This window comes from Coregonus lavaretus, assembly GCF_964263955.1.
Source record: "Coregonus lavaretus genome assembly, chromosome: 17".
NCBI classification, from domain to species: domain Eukaryota; kingdom Metazoa; phylum Chordata; class Actinopteri; order Salmoniformes; family Salmonidae; genus Coregonus; species Coregonus lavaretus.
In genome coordinates, this window is record NC_140004.1 from 39994196 (window position 1) to 40009498 (window position 15303).

A 15303-nucleotide genomic window follows, 5' to 3' on the forward strand; every position below is an offset into this window, starting at 1 on the left:
TATACATGTACACTGCACGGGACTACATGTTCAGGCACATACTTCTCCTCCAATAAAGTTTATAGCAACAGATACTACAAGGCCATTTGAATCACATTATTCAACTAACAGGGCTTATGTTGACTTCACACTTGGACTGAAACACGCCTTCAATGGCACACATGTAGACACTGCTGCTCTCCTCTGTCTCTCTTGCAGGGACTCTCAGATCTGAGACTGCGCCTGTCTGTCTCTCTGGCAGGGAATCTCAGATCAGAGACTGCTCCTGTCTGTCTCTCTGGCAGGGAATCTCAGATCAGAGACTGCTCCTGTCTGTCTCTCTGGCAGGGACTCTCAGATCTGAGACTGCTCCTGTCTGTCTCTCTGGCAGGGAATCTCAGATCAGAGACTGCTCCTGTCTGTCTCTCTGGCAGGGAATCTCAGATCAGAGACTGCTCCTGTCTGTCTCTCTGGCAGGGAATCTCAGATCAGAGACTGCTCCTGTCTGTCTCTCTGGCAGGGAATCTCAGATCAGAGACTGCTCCTGTCTGTCTCTCTGGCAGGGACTCTCAGATCTGAGACTGCTCCTGTCTGTCTCTCTGGCAGGGAATCTCAGATCAGAGACTGCTCCTGTCTGTCTCTCTGGCAGGGAATCTCAGATCAGAGACTGCTCCTGTCTGTCTCTCTGGCAGGGAATCTCAGATCAGAGACTGCTCCTGTCTGTCTCTCTGGCAGGGAATCTCAGATCAGAGACTGCTCCTGTCTGTCTCTCTGGCAGGGAATCTCAGATCAGAGACTGCTCCTGTCTGTCTCTCTGGCAGGGACTCTCAGGTTGGATAATGCTCCTGTCTGTCTCTCTGGCAGGGACTCTCAGGTCGGAGACTGCAGCATTTCCTTTGTCTGTGCTCCGCTGTATATCGCTGGCTCTGGAGCCCAGACACATTCTTCCCCCCTTCCCTTCTCTATGGTCGTGCATTGGCTCCTTCCTAGTCCTCATCTAGGCTGTGTCCCAAATGGCACCCTATTCCCTACAGAGTGCACTACTTTTGACCAGGGCCCATAAGGCTATGGTCAAAAGTAGTAGCACTATATAGGGAATAGGGTATCATTTACTCTGCTCCAGGGAACTGGGCAGTAAAGACTTTATATAGTGTATTTCGGTCTTCAGGTGGTGCGTGATTGGTAGCAGGAACAAAACAAAAAACGGCCAGCCTTCTGTTTAGAATCACCTGTAAAACAACGACCTGGCTTCATAGAAGTACTGTATCTCATAATGTCTGTATGTAAACTGTAGGAGATGGAGTTAGGAACATTTGGAACTGCATGCTGTGGTGGTTGGTCTGTGTGTTTACATCGATGCTCATCTCGATGGTGGTGTTGGCAGGCAGTGGTTTACTCAATGTGCCTGCTGCTGAAAGGCATGGCCATTCGTAGGAGCCTGCAGTGGCACAACAGACTGAGGGGGATACATTCACACACACATGCACACACACTTGCACGTACACACACACACACTTGCTCGTGCGCATACACACGCATATGCTCCTGTCTCTCTGTCTCCTCAGGAGTCTGATATGCAGGTTCTAAAATAACAGATGTGTCCTGAGTCTTGTTGTTTTGAAGCTTCCTCTAGCTACACTGATTGACAGTGGCCGGCCTAGGGTCATTTGCATATTACCACATTCATTGTACTCAGTATTATGTGTGTACACCGTCTAGTTGTACAGCATGCACCAAGCGTTATAAGCCTGCATCACAGAGAGAATACTGAGACAATTTCTCAGCCTCACAGTTGATTAATGGCCTGCTGTTTCACAACCATTAGACTCTGTTGTTTGTTGTTGTGGATTTTTTGGGTCTCTTTAAGCCAAATCATCCATAGCTTTGAGCTCTTTTACAAGCTAATGAGGTGAGGTGTCTCCTCCAATAAACATACAGTAATGAAACACAGGGAAACACTCTGACGTGATTTCAGCTCCCTGCAGTGTGTGTGTGTGTGTGTTCTTACAAAACAGAACCTTGGGATTAAAGGAACTCTTTGATCAAAACCTCCTCCTCTAGATTTAAATATGATTTCCATCCTTTCCTCTCAGTACTTTGTTAATGTTCCACTGGTCTCTGATTGACTACATGTGAGTCTGTATCTTGGTGCTATGGTAACTTAACTTGGTAACTGAAATGAAGCATAGCATATCGGTACTGTTCATATCCCTGATATGAGGAGTTATGTGATCCAAATCATATCCATATAAAGTTTTCTAACTTTATTGTTCCGCTCTCTGCAGGGACAGAAAGGCCATCCAGGTCCTGCCGGTCAACCAGGAGATTCTGTGAGTATTCTGTTGTATCATATCATATCAATAACTTCTGCATCTTCAACCTAGACTGTGTTTGAACCACTGCATACATCAGACAATAGACTCTCCATCTGTTTACCCAACAAAGCTAAAGCTATGGCTCGCTGTCAGAACACATTGCTCCCTGAGGACCCAAACATGAATTCCTGAACAGAGAGAAGAAAAGAGAGGGAGAGAGATGCAGGGAGAGTGGGGGGGAAGGAGAGATATAGAGAGAAGGGAAATATTATATATATATATATATATATATATATATAGAGAGAGAGAGAGAGAGAGAGAGAGAGAGAGAGAGAGAGAGAGAGAGAGAGAGAGAGAGAGAGAGAGAGAGAGAGAGAGAGAGAGGAGGTGACTAAGCCTTGTCAGGGGAGGATGTTAAACATGAACACATTAGTACTTAAGGAATCTTGGCCAGAGAGATTTAGTTTTTGGCAGAGCTTAAAGTGGGTCAAATAGTCTGGACAACCTAAGGTCACTGCTCCCAGGGATTCCTAAGGAAAACTAAAAATAGTGTTTAGTGCACTTACTTTCACTACAAAGAATGTGCAATGTGTAGTGTACTATCAGTACAAACAGTATTGAGTTCTTCCTGACCACATGGCCTGAGCAGGAACATAATCTGGGTCTTATTTAAAGGGCTAGACTTCTTCCTGGTCAGGTTGATGTGGTCAGGAAATGTCCTAGTGATCTAGAGTATCACTAATACTCTTTGGCTCTTTTGTTGCTATAGACAACACTGTGCTCTCACAGCGATGTTCGTGTTTGGGTTTCCAGTGGGAAATGAAAATGCATGATGCATCAACGTCATCGCCGGTAGTCTGTAATTACATTGGTTGGCTCTCATTACAAATAAGCTGTAATTTTCCATTCATTAAAAAACCCATGTTGTCCTTTGCATATATTTAAAGTAAAAAATTAAAAAAATAAAAAATTAAAGTTTTATGAAGAGAATAATTGAACATTTATTTCTCCACATGGAAAATATTTGAGTTAAGGAAAGCCCCATGAGTAACAGACCACTACTGTACAGTAGTCAAACAGTACTTGGTTCTACCACAACATAAAACTACCCACTGGGATTCAGTTGAACTTAAATAGTGTCAATATTTGCAGTGGTTCTGCTGCCTTCCAAACACAATGCTGATGAAACAAAGGGTCTTTATGAAGAGTGTGTAGATGAAACCCTCTCCCTGTATTGCTCCCTCCATTTCCCCTTTCTTCCTATACTCACATAGCTTCACTCCAAAGCCATGGAGGCTGAGAATGACACAACTATTGTCGCAACCCCCGCCCACCTCTTTCATCCCAATCCTTCTCTCTCGTCTCACTTCTCTCCTTTCCCTCTTTCCGCAGGGCGAGCGAGGGGCAGACGGAAGCCCAGGGGCCAAAGGTTATCCTGGCAGGCAGGTGCAGTAAATCTAATGTTGCGGTGCTGGTTAAGCAGGACTACACACACCATACAGTACATTAACAGCTGTAAGAGAGAGAGAGAGAGAGGTGCTAGCTAAGGCTAAGCTAAGCAGGACTACAGTACACACACCAAACACACTCCGCTCATGAGAGTGTGTGGAGGCTAGAGTGAGGGACTGGGAGTGCAAACACTCTGTACGAGGTGGGCAGAGAGAAAGAAAGGGTCTTTGAAAGAGCTGCAACACTGTCAAAAGCACCCGTGGCAGGATTAGGGATACGATTCTTTGGTTTGCTGCCCCTGGACTTGCCATAGGCTTTTACTTAGTAGTCAATACCTTGACTGAAAATGGAAATGCAATAAAGCTGTGACTAATGTAGCTGCTCCCCCGATGTGAATACATATCCTTAGGAGTCTTTAGGAACTCACTCTGTGAGTTTCATGCAGCGCTGCCACTTCTGGGAATATCATTTGAATACATTTTTAAAAGTCTCTCAATGCTGAGTAGTATTTGGGTTTCTCCGCACTGTAAAACATGCACATTTGTAATGCCGCCTACACACAAGAACAGCTGCAAAATCGCTCATAACTCGGCTTGTTAGAAAATGTTTATGATAGCTTAGAGTTCAGACCTGGGGCTTTGTGTTTTGCCTCTGTTTCTTTAGTGCTCTTACCCTGTCAATGTTGTAATGCCCCATATATATATACACACACACACACACACACACACAAACGCACACACACTGTTGTAACTCCCTAGCTACACTCACACTTCAGACACCCACACACACCCTTCAGACTGATGAATTAGGTTTTAGCACCACCTACCATCTGTAGACTGTGAATCACTGGCTACAGTGAGGAGTTGAGACAGTGTGAATCGCTGGACCAGTTGGTCTCCTGAGGAGTTGAGACAGTGTAGACAGAGGCCATGTATGTTCATTAAGGTCTGCTCATCTTCAAGATGACATCATGGAGATGTTCTATGAGTCCCTAACAAGACTGTCACTCCACTAATCTGCATGCCTGTAAACACATCTTGGAAATATTCAGCCAAAACGAATAATCGTCAATTAGTTATGATGGTGAAAGCACTAATCACAATTTGGGTCCAATCCACTTACAATTCTATCTGTTTTATGGACATTAAACATTTAATGTATTGTATGCATTATGAAATGCATTATGTAAATTCATTTGTAACGTAATTTGTTATGCTGTGTTCTGTAGGGTTTACCTGGGCCTGTTGGCATTATGGGTCCAAAAGGAGTCCGGGTGAGTCATCAAAAAAATGGCATTAACAAAGTACTATCTCTGTTCTGTATATGGTTGTTAATCAGTGTTAAAGATACTGTATATCTTGTTCTGTTTGAGTGTTTCGGTGCAATCGGTCTGATAAATATCACATATATTTGTATTTATAGAATGATATGTACCGTATGAACCTACTTACTGTTTGATTTGATTTCTATCATGTTCTGTTTACTTACTGTGTAAATCCACTGCCAATACAGTCATATCATTGGAAGATGTTTAGAATAATCTTTATGACTTCTGTCAAGGTCAGAGAGCATCACTGTCAGCCAGAGTGCTTGCCCAAGACATGTTACAGATTAAAACACAGAATGTTTTTTACAGACAACGAGCAAGGCCACACAGTCAAATCCTCTGTTTGTACAGTACAGTACACCCAACAGTACAGCACACCCTACTCTAAAGAGGATTTGGCTGTGTTAAATGAACTGGGAAAAACATGTTAAATAAATCAACAAGACCAGAGCGGCCACATAGAAAGAGCCATAATGTAAACACCATGCGTCCAACAAGCTGGCCCTGTTAACTCACCATGATTACAATCACAGAGCTCTTTGTGGTGATGCTGGTACAACAGGAGATTTGAAGTGCTGTAAAAGTAATTAGCTTGTGTTGGATAGGATTGTGTTGAAAAACTTTTCACCTGAATGTCAATTGTAGTTGCTGGTGTTGTATTTGTTGTTGTTATTGTTGTTGTTGTTGTTGTATTTGTTGTATTTGTTGTTGTTGCATGTATAGTACCAACAGCTATACCACCCTGCATCGCTCTGCTGGCGTTCATCTGAAGGCCAACATGGTCCTGTTGACTCTTGAATGTATTTTCCCCTTTAAACATTTTGATCATCCCTTGTCCTCTAGTTCCCTCCTCTATCCCTCCATCACTAAGCAGCCACCCTGGACTCATCAGAGATCCCTGACGTGAGGGTATGTGCCCTTGGACTACATCGTGGAAGCCAGCACCATGCAGTCCATGGGCATATACACTTGCCTCAAGGCTTTGTTCTTCACGAAGAGCCCCACCCCTGCGGCCAACAGAAAATCCCCAAAAGGACTAAAGCAACACTGATGTGATGAAACCAAAGAAGAGACTTATAGAAATCTAATTGATCTCCTCCTCCTTTGTCCCTCCTCCCTCTATTTTCCCACTTCCTTCTTCACTATCCCTTTCTTCACCTGTCTCCTCTCCTCTGCTTTATTCCATAACCCTTCTTTCACCCATCCTCCACTTTCACCTCCTCTCTCCACTGTCCTCCCACTTTCCTCTGATCCACTTCCTCTCACCTATACCCCTCTATCCCACCCATTATCTCTGCAGGGTTTCATAGGAATCCCTGGGGTTTTTGGCCTTCCTGGACCTGATGGTGAGAGAGTAAGTAGTCCAGAATAACTCTGCAAAATACGAAAATTAAGAACTATACAAGAACCTGAGGATTTCTACCTCTTTCAGCTACTTGTTTGGTGCGTCCTATGTGAGGGGTACACAGTAGCTGAAAACCCTCCTGTAAGCATTTGTTATCAGTCAGGATTATCAGATCTAATCCTTAGTGAGTCAAAATGATTGTGAAATAGAGGTGCTTTAAACTAGATGAAATGCTAGTAGTAGACGCGCTCCACCAAACCGCAGAAAGATGACTGGAGTAGCCCTTTCACAATATTTGCACAGGATCAAGTGCTGGTGGAATTCCAGCCATCCCTACTGTTCGGGATAATAGTCAGGAGATGGGCTAACACTAAGGAGCTGGAACAAGAGCTGCTTCGGATTAGCCTGACCAAGACTCATTTTCCCAGCACCCCCCAGGCCACTGGAGTAGAATTGTAGGCTATATTAGAGAGTATTTTTGGACATGCTTGCACTAACTTACATTTGATACAGTATTTGTATTGGTTCTAGTAGGCTACCTTTTAAGAACCATTCATAATCTGCTTGTAAAATAAATATGCAATTATTATTGACAATTATCTTCTTTCTTTTTCTCTACCTCCTCAGGGAATTCCTGGTGTTCATGGGAAGAAGGGCAAGATGGGTAGGCCGGTAAAGATTTCTCTCAACATACCTTTTTATAGTGAATGCAATAATACCATGAAATCAACTGTTTATTTTTTCAATTCTGTCATAGCTTAAAGGGCAATTCCACCACTTTCATCCTCATTTTCATTATCTCCAGCACAATACCAGTGTCAACATAGATGTGAAAACGGCCGCATTTCTACTTTTTGTAGGAAAAAATATAAAGTTCACCAAAAGTTAAAACAGGGATTTTCAAACACTATGAGATTCACGGTGACGCAAGGAGCAATAAAATACCCTCCCCTGGTCTAGGAGCACGTTGCAGGTTTTGAAAATCACTGTTTTTTTTACTTTTAATCCTACCCGTGGTGTCACAGAGAAGCATTTTTTCTTAGGACCTTTCTTCTTATCTTTTTAACCACAGATCATAGAAACGCTCTGTTTTCACATATGTAGACACTGGTTTGGTGCTGGAGATAATGAATATGAGGTTGCAAAGTGGCAGAATTGCCCCTATAAAGATATAGCTAGGGTAATTTAGTGAGTATGGCATGGCTATTATTCAGAGGAACAGTCTTGAGTGTGTATGGGGCCATCTTGGTTTTAGCCATACATCAGTGATGTATGTTGTGGTAGCCTCCACACAACCAGTGAGGAAGACTGTTGACGACTGTTGTCTTTTCACTCTTGAGATGGCTGGCTACCCCTTGAGCCTTGAGTCTGTCTGCATATTTCCACTAGTCTATACAGTATATCATTTAGAATAGGATGAGATCTCAACGGACTATAACTAGGACACCAATGGACAACTATCCCATTGATTATACACTGGGTGTACAAAACATTAAGAACATTACATGCTCTTTCCATTACATATACTGAACAGGTGAATCCAGGTGAAAGCTATGATCCCTTATTGATATCACATGTTAAATCCTCTTCAATCAGTGTAGATGAAGGGGAGGAGACAGGTTAAAGAAGGATTTTTAAGCCTTGAGACAATTGAGACATGGATTGTGTATGTGTGCCATTCAGAGGGTGAATGGGCAAGACAAAATATTTATGTGCCTTTGAACAGGGTTTGGTAGTATGTGTCAGGCGCACCGGTTTGTGTCAAGAACTGCAACGCAGATGGGTTTCCCATGTGCATCAAGAATGGTCCACCACCCAAAGGACATCCAGCCAACTTGACACAACTGTGGGAAGCATTGAAGTCAAGAATGGGCCAGCATCCCTGTGGAACACTTTTGACACCTTGTAGAGTCCATGCCCCAACGAATTGAGGCTGTTCTGAGGGCAAAAGGGGGAGGGGGTGCAACTCCATAATAGGAAGGTGTTCTTAATGTTTTGTACACTCAGTGTATATCATCACATATGATTAACACAGAGTTCTAGTCCTTAATTTAATAAAATGTTGAACAATTATATCATTAAAATGAAATTCATTCAGAGGGTAGTTCACTGAGCATATCTGTGTTTTGTATTGTGTTATTCGAAAGTCTATTTCATTGGACTAAAACAAAGCCTTTTACATTGGACTATAACAAAGCCTTTTACATTGGAACAATTTTTAGTGCAGTGAAGGAACTTTTGGTTTTGGAATTCCAGACCAGTTAGCCACAGACCAGGGAAGTATATTCATTGGCGCCTGAATGGGGATTTTCCAATTCTCCTATCAACATGTTGAGTTGTGCTTACATGGAAAATCCTGATGTTCCCAATTACTTATGTAATAGAGATATTTTCCCAAGCATAGCTTTACAATGTTACATGATGAATTGGGTTATTAAGCTGACGATGGTCAGTGAACGAGAATTGAAGCTGGCACAGAATCCTCGAGCTGACTTGGTGAAAAATCTGGCAATGTGCCCCTTGAGCAAGGCACTTAACCGTAATTGCTCCTGTAAGTCTGCTAAATGACTAAGATGTTGTAGTTTTTTATGAGGAGAGTGCAACTTTAGCATTTGATGATGGCATCTCTGTGTGTGTTTGTCTCTGTGGTGCCGTACCATCTCCTTTTCATCTTCAGTAGCTAGTTTTGCTTCCTTACATTGAGTCGTCTAAACATACTATATGTTCACAGTTACTAGCGTAATGTTCTCTGAGTGGCACTTGCATATGACAGAGTTAATCAAATCTGGGATCAGACACATTACCTTTGCAGCAGATGTCGTACTACCTGCAATCTTTCAAGTAACATCTTTGAGTTAAAACAACTCAAGAGCTGAGGAGGAGCCATATGTTTTAGTTTAAACCAACACTATTAGAATCTTTGGATAAAAGTGCCATTTTGCACATTTTCGATGGCATCACATTACAGCAATTACCAATTTATTACGTTCCCCCAGATTTTTTTTACTAATGCTTAACTCAACACTCTGCCTGCCACACACATTCCGTCCATCTGAATAATATCTCATGCAATAGAAACTGCCGGTAAGATCGCCATTGCTTCATCTAATATTACATTTTCCATTCTCACTCTGTGTGCCTATGAGACCTCTACTACTAGTGCCATTAATCATACAGACGCAGTCTATACAGTAACTACAGTAACTACAGCGCTTGTATTCTGTGGTGGAGAAAGGCCAAGGCTGAAGCTGAAGCTACAGCAAGGTTTTGTTGACCTTGGCATTGTGACAAGCAGCACATGTTGAGCGTGTGGCCTAGTGGAACCCTCAGCCTCCCAGAGCCTTAGTGTAGCCTATCATAGTGTCACCGCTCTTGTTCTCTGGTTTTATAATGGAACAGTTGGAGCCAGGAGGAGGAAAGGAAAGAGCCCAGTCAGCAGATCCTGGGCCAGCCAGTCAGTCCCCAGGCTGCTGGTTAGGGCTCCTGCCAGCGAGGCTCAGCGCAGCACGCGCACTCCCAAACATTCTGCCATGGAATTTCCTGCCGCCGCGCACGCACACGGTCTCTAGGAATAAAGAGTCTAAGGAGCTTGTTTGCAGCATGCAGCTTGACATGCTGCTTGACGTGCTGCTTGACATGCTGCTTGATGTGCTGCTTGACATGCTGCTTGATGTGCTGCTTGACATGCTGCTTGACGTGCTACTCGCTTGCTTGGGGTTTATTCAGCAAACCTCTTTGACAGGGATTGAGTTTGTCTACTGAGTGCTGACATTGTGTTTGGTTTATTTTCCGCACATACAGAACTGCAGTGTGGATAAACATAAAGGACTAGTAAAGAATCAGTAAATGAATACTGTAATTACTAGAAGAAGGGAAATGAGGTAATCACTCATTAACTAAACTCATTTAGAAAAACATCACCATTCTTTTATCTGCTGATTTGCTGAACTGAATGGTAAGCAAAACAACGCAACAAATCATGCATTGTAAGACATGTGCATGCCGTAATACTTTAGCTTTGTGTCTAATATACATCCACACCATTATGGTTTATACTAGGAAGCCCAATATTCCAAGAACACATTCTCATGGTCAACTACTCTGGGTGTGGAAAAGTAATGGTATGTAATGATATGGTTGGCCATGCCAAGCATTATGGTTCAATACCATTATTTTTAGTACAATTTTGTTTCTTTGCAGAATGGTTGTGTTTGAATGTGTTTCTTCCACAGTGTTTAACAGCTCTCTGCCACCCTTGTACAGAGTGATAACATGCCTACTCTCTCTGTGTTTGTGTACTCAGGGGTTTCCTGGGGACTTTGGCGAGCGGGGACCACCAGGACCAGACGGAAACCCAGTAAGTGAAACAGCAGAGATGACTGTTCCCCTGGCCATCACTTCAGACCTGGGTTCAGATATATATATATATTTTTTTCAAATACTTACGTTGTGCTCTATTGAGCTTACCTGGTGCAATGGAACGAATGGAATAGTCCCAAAAGTGCAAAGCTCATCCTTCAGGCACTCCAGGCAGGCTCAATCAAATGCTCAAGGTATTTGAAATACAAAAAAAAACTAAAAACAATTGGAGTTTCAGCCTTTAGTGAAGGTTTCTGTTGTTTGTTTTTAAAGTCACAGGTCTAGCCTTCTTGTTTTTGGATCTTGGTTTGGATTCAATAATTAGCCAGTGCATTATCTCCTGAAGTATACACAACAACAATCTATTTAGAGAATTTGAATGACTGATTTACATCATTTCAGTACAGTGGTCAAGTGGGCTTAATCACTCCATAAGTGGTGTAAACTACATACATTTACATTACATTTAGTCATTTAGCAGACGCTCTTATCCAGAGCGACTTACAAATTGGTGCATTCACCTGATAGCCAGTGGGATAACCACTTTACAAAAGTTTTTTGTTTTTTTTTGTTGTTTTTTTTGGGTTGGGGTAAGGGGGGGGGGGGGTAGAAGGATCACTTGATCCTATCCCAGGTATTCCTTAAAGACGTGGGGTTTCAAGTGTCTCCGGAAGGTGGTGAGTGACTCCGCCGTCCTGGCGTTGTGAGCGAGCTTGTTCCACCTTTGGGGTGCCAGAGCAGCGAACAGTTTTGACTGGGCTGAGCGGGAACTGTGCATCCGCAGAGGTAGGGGGGCTAGCAGGCCAGAGGTGGATGAACGCAATGCCCTCGTTTGGGTGTAGGAACTGATCAGAGCCTGAAGGTACGGAGGTGCCGTTCCCCTCACAGCTTTGTAGGCAAGCACCATGGTCTTGTAGCAGATGCGAGCTTCAACTGGAAGCCAGTGGAGTGTGCGGAGGAGCGGGGTGACGTGAGAGAATTTGGGAAGGTTGAACACCAGACGGGCTGCGGCATTCTGGATGAGTTGTAGGGGTTTAATGGCACAGGCAGGGAGCCCAGCCAACAGCGAGTTGCAGTAATCCAGACGGGAGATGACAAGTGCCTGGATTAGGACCTGTGCTGCTTCCTGTGTAAGGCAGGGTCGTACTCTCCGAATGTTGTAGTGCATGAACCTACAGGATCGGGTCACCGCCTTGATGTTAGCAGAGAACGGCAGGGTGTTGTCCAGGGTCACGTCAAGGCTCTTTGCACTTTGGGAGGATGGAGTTGTCAACCGTGATGGTGAGATCATGGAACGGGCAGTCCTTCCCCGGGAGGAAGAGCAGCTCCGTCTTGCCGAGGTTCAGCTTGAGGTGGTGATCCGTCATCCACACTGATATGTCTGCCAGACATGCAGAGATGCGATTCGCCACCTGGTTATCAGAAGGGGGAAAGGAGAAGATTAGTTGTGTGTCGTCTGCGTAGCAATGATAGGAGAGGCCATGTGAGGATATGACAGAGCCAAGTGACTTGGTGTATAGCGAGAATAGGAGAGGGCCTAGAACTGAGCCCTGGGGGACACCAGTGGTGAGAGCACGTGGTGCGGAGACAGATTCTCGCCACGCCACTTGGTAGGAGCGACCTGTCAGGTAGGACGCAATCCAAGAGAGAGCCGCGCCGGAGATGCCCAACTCGGAGAGGGTGGAGAGGAGGATCTGATGGTTCACAGTATCAAAGGCAGCAGACAGGTCTAGAAGGACAAGAGCAGAGGAGAGAGAGTTAGCTTTAGCAGTGCGGAGAGCCTCCGTGACACAGAGAAGAGCAGTCTCAGTTGAATGACCAGTTTTGAAACCTGACTGGTTTGGAACATACCCTGGCTTCAAGGAATTACTTAAACTCACGCACACGCACGTACGCACGCGCACACACACACCCACACTAATATAATTTGTCTGGTGAACAGACATGCTAATAAAAGTCACACTTGATGAATTGAAAACAACCACCTTTAGTTTCCCCTGTTGGGGTACGTAGACCTCCGCACTGCATTTCATCTCCTCTGCTTCTTCCTGGGAGTGAGACCTCCTGATTTATTCCTGCTCCTGAGGCCATAATGATTCCAGCCTGAGAGTTTGTTACATAGTTACATGCCCAGAGCATCTCGTTCTGGTCTCTGATCATGTCAGACCACAGCTATCCACATTTACAGCCATGAGGGAGGGGGCTCTGGACTCTGTGAGATCTGGACCATGTCTACTGTTTTAAATGTTGCAGTAATGTCTGTAAGAACTGTAACCTAGAGCACTCATATGCCAAGTAGTTATTATAGGTGCAGTGTACACTCTTATGCACTTCTCAGTAGCTGCATTGGTGACAACTTGGGAGAATCAGATCACTGCATAAGAGTGTATATCCAAGCAATGAAGCGGGTACTGTACTTCACAAGGTCAAAAAGATAATCATATCTTCACTAAAGCAATTTCTTAGACCACATCTCACTCAAGCCAGTTTGACATGGGACATATGTGGTTCTAAAGCTCCCTAAACTCTACCTCTCTTAACAGCTCTTTGAGTGGCAGCTGTATGGAGATATTATGATTGGCTGACCTCGACAGACCTCTACAACCCCATTTCCTGCCCTGTTGGAACAAGAGGGAAAGTTTCTGTTGGCTGAATAACCTCTCCTTCAGTCATAATGAAACTAGAGGAGGAGGGAGGGGAGGAGGGGGAGGGGGCAGGAAGGCCACACAGGGCTCTCTAACATCTATCTCCCCTTTTAGAAAAAGCTCCCCTCTTTCTCCCTCTCCCTCGGTTTCTCTCTCTCTCTCTTTCACCCTCTCTCCCTATCTCTCTCCCCCTCTCTCTCTCTCTCTCTCCCTGGAGAGGATGTGGGCATGGCACGTAGCAGTGGGGTAGTTACCGGGGACAACAAGCCCCTCTCTGTGTGTTGCACCATCTTTCATTAGCCTGGCCTGCGAGATGGGAGCTGGAGATTACACAAGCTATCAGGGGAAAACACAAACACACTGAGGGCTGGGGTCTCTCCCACTCCTACTGCCAGCAGCGTAAAGGAACACTGTGCCTCTCTTCTGCTTGTGTTTGTTTAGAACAAAGCCTATAACCTTAGAAATCTGCTCTCTCTCTCTCTCTCTCTCTATCTCTCTCTCTCTCTCTCTCTCTCTCTCTCTCTCTCTCTCTCTCTCTCTCTCTCTCTCTCTCTTTCTTTCTTTCTTTCTTTCTTTCTTTCTTTCTTTCTTTCTTTCTTTCTTAGGGCGAGCTGGGAGCCCCTGGTCCTAACGGAGTTCTCGGCCTCATTGTGAGTATTTAAAGCCATGTGTACCTTCACTCTGTGCTCCACTGCACTCTCTAGGACACTCTGCTTGGTTTGGGGATGCCTGTTTATGACTTGCCTTGTTGCAACATTGTTGATGCTAAACAGAGCTTAACAGAGGTCCCAAATGTTGCCTTAAAGAACATAGAGCAAGAGCATTACGTCATCGTTGAAGCTCAACTATTGCATACATATGTTGGGATTGTGCATGATATCGTTGTCCTACTGCATTTTCCTCTACAGTGTTCTAAGTCTTCTAAGTCTTCTAAGTGTGTGTGGTCTGTATGTTGTTTGTGGCAGGGAGACATGGGTCCTCTAGGGATGATGGGTTTGCCAGGACCATGTGGACTTAAGGTAACTGACCTACTCCTTTACTAACTTTTACTGTAAATGCTGTAGATGTAATAAAATGCAGGAGTCATAATTTCAAGAGGGGTTTATCTCTATCGCTATGGCAATGTTATATCTGTTTACTCATCTGGTTATTTTTCAGGGGGTACCCGGAAACCCAGGAGAACCAGGACTGAAAGGTGATAAGGTGATCTGAATACCTCATTATTAGCCTACTGTATTTAAATCAACCATGCTATCAGATAAAATGTAGTCTCATCCACCAGCTGGCACTCTGGGGGACATGAGGTATAACTACATAGACTTCTCTAGAAATCTGATTCAGGAACAGTTTGTAGACCACCCTCAAGCCTACTAGATGTATCTACTGTAGCTTATCATCAATCACTGCTAGTTTAGAGCTTGGGCTTGCAATGTGCTCCACGTATCACACATGCTGTATGTTTAAGCTATTGAGAAATATGTGCTTTTCTTTGTAAAAATACATTTTACATTTACATTTTAGTCATTTAGCAGACGCTCTTATCCAGAGCGACTTACAGTTAGTGAGTGCATACATTTTTCATACTGTACTGTATGAAAACCTATGTCTTTCTTCAGGGTGACGTTGGACTTCCAGGGGAGCAAGGAGAGAATGGATTCCAAGGTGACAAGGTATTTCACTTCACTACTTAACAGATGGTGGTGCCTGTGGTCTGAGTCTGTGTGTCAGGGGTTTGTCTTTTCTTTTCACAAAAATGCTCTCATTGTTTTACAGGGTATCCAGGGTTCCCCAGGGTTGCCAGGCATTCGAGGGAAACCAGGGCCACAGGTGAGTCCGTTAACCCTTATATAGGGTCTGTGTACCTGGGACCATGTATAGAATACA

General features: G+C 44.1%; 1 protein-coding gene across 1 annotated transcript in view; it reads left to right on the top strand.

The window, feature by feature from the left end:
* LOC311144687 (uncharacterized protein) overlaps window positions 1–15303 on the top strand; it is an 88552-nt gene that overhangs the window by 37345 nt on the left and 35904 nt on the right. Inside the window, exons 8-18 of the mRNA XM_084180770.1 lie at window positions 2265–2309; window positions 3687–3740; window positions 4972–5016; window positions 6371–6424; window positions 7043–7087; window positions 10719–10772; window positions 14025–14069; window positions 14385–14438; window positions 14578–14622; window positions 15036–15089; window positions 15193–15246. Of these exons, the coding sequence (XP_084036896.1) occupies window positions 2265–2309; window positions 3687–3740; window positions 4972–5016; window positions 6371–6424; window positions 7043–7087; window positions 10719–10772; window positions 14025–14069; window positions 14385–14438; window positions 14578–14622; window positions 15036–15089; window positions 15193–15246 (549 nt within the window). The remainder of the gene's footprint in view (window positions 1–2264; window positions 2310–3686; window positions 3741–4971; window positions 5017–6370; window positions 6425–7042; window positions 7088–10718; window positions 10773–14024; window positions 14070–14384; window positions 14439–14577; window positions 14623–15035; window positions 15090–15192; window positions 15247–15303) is intronic.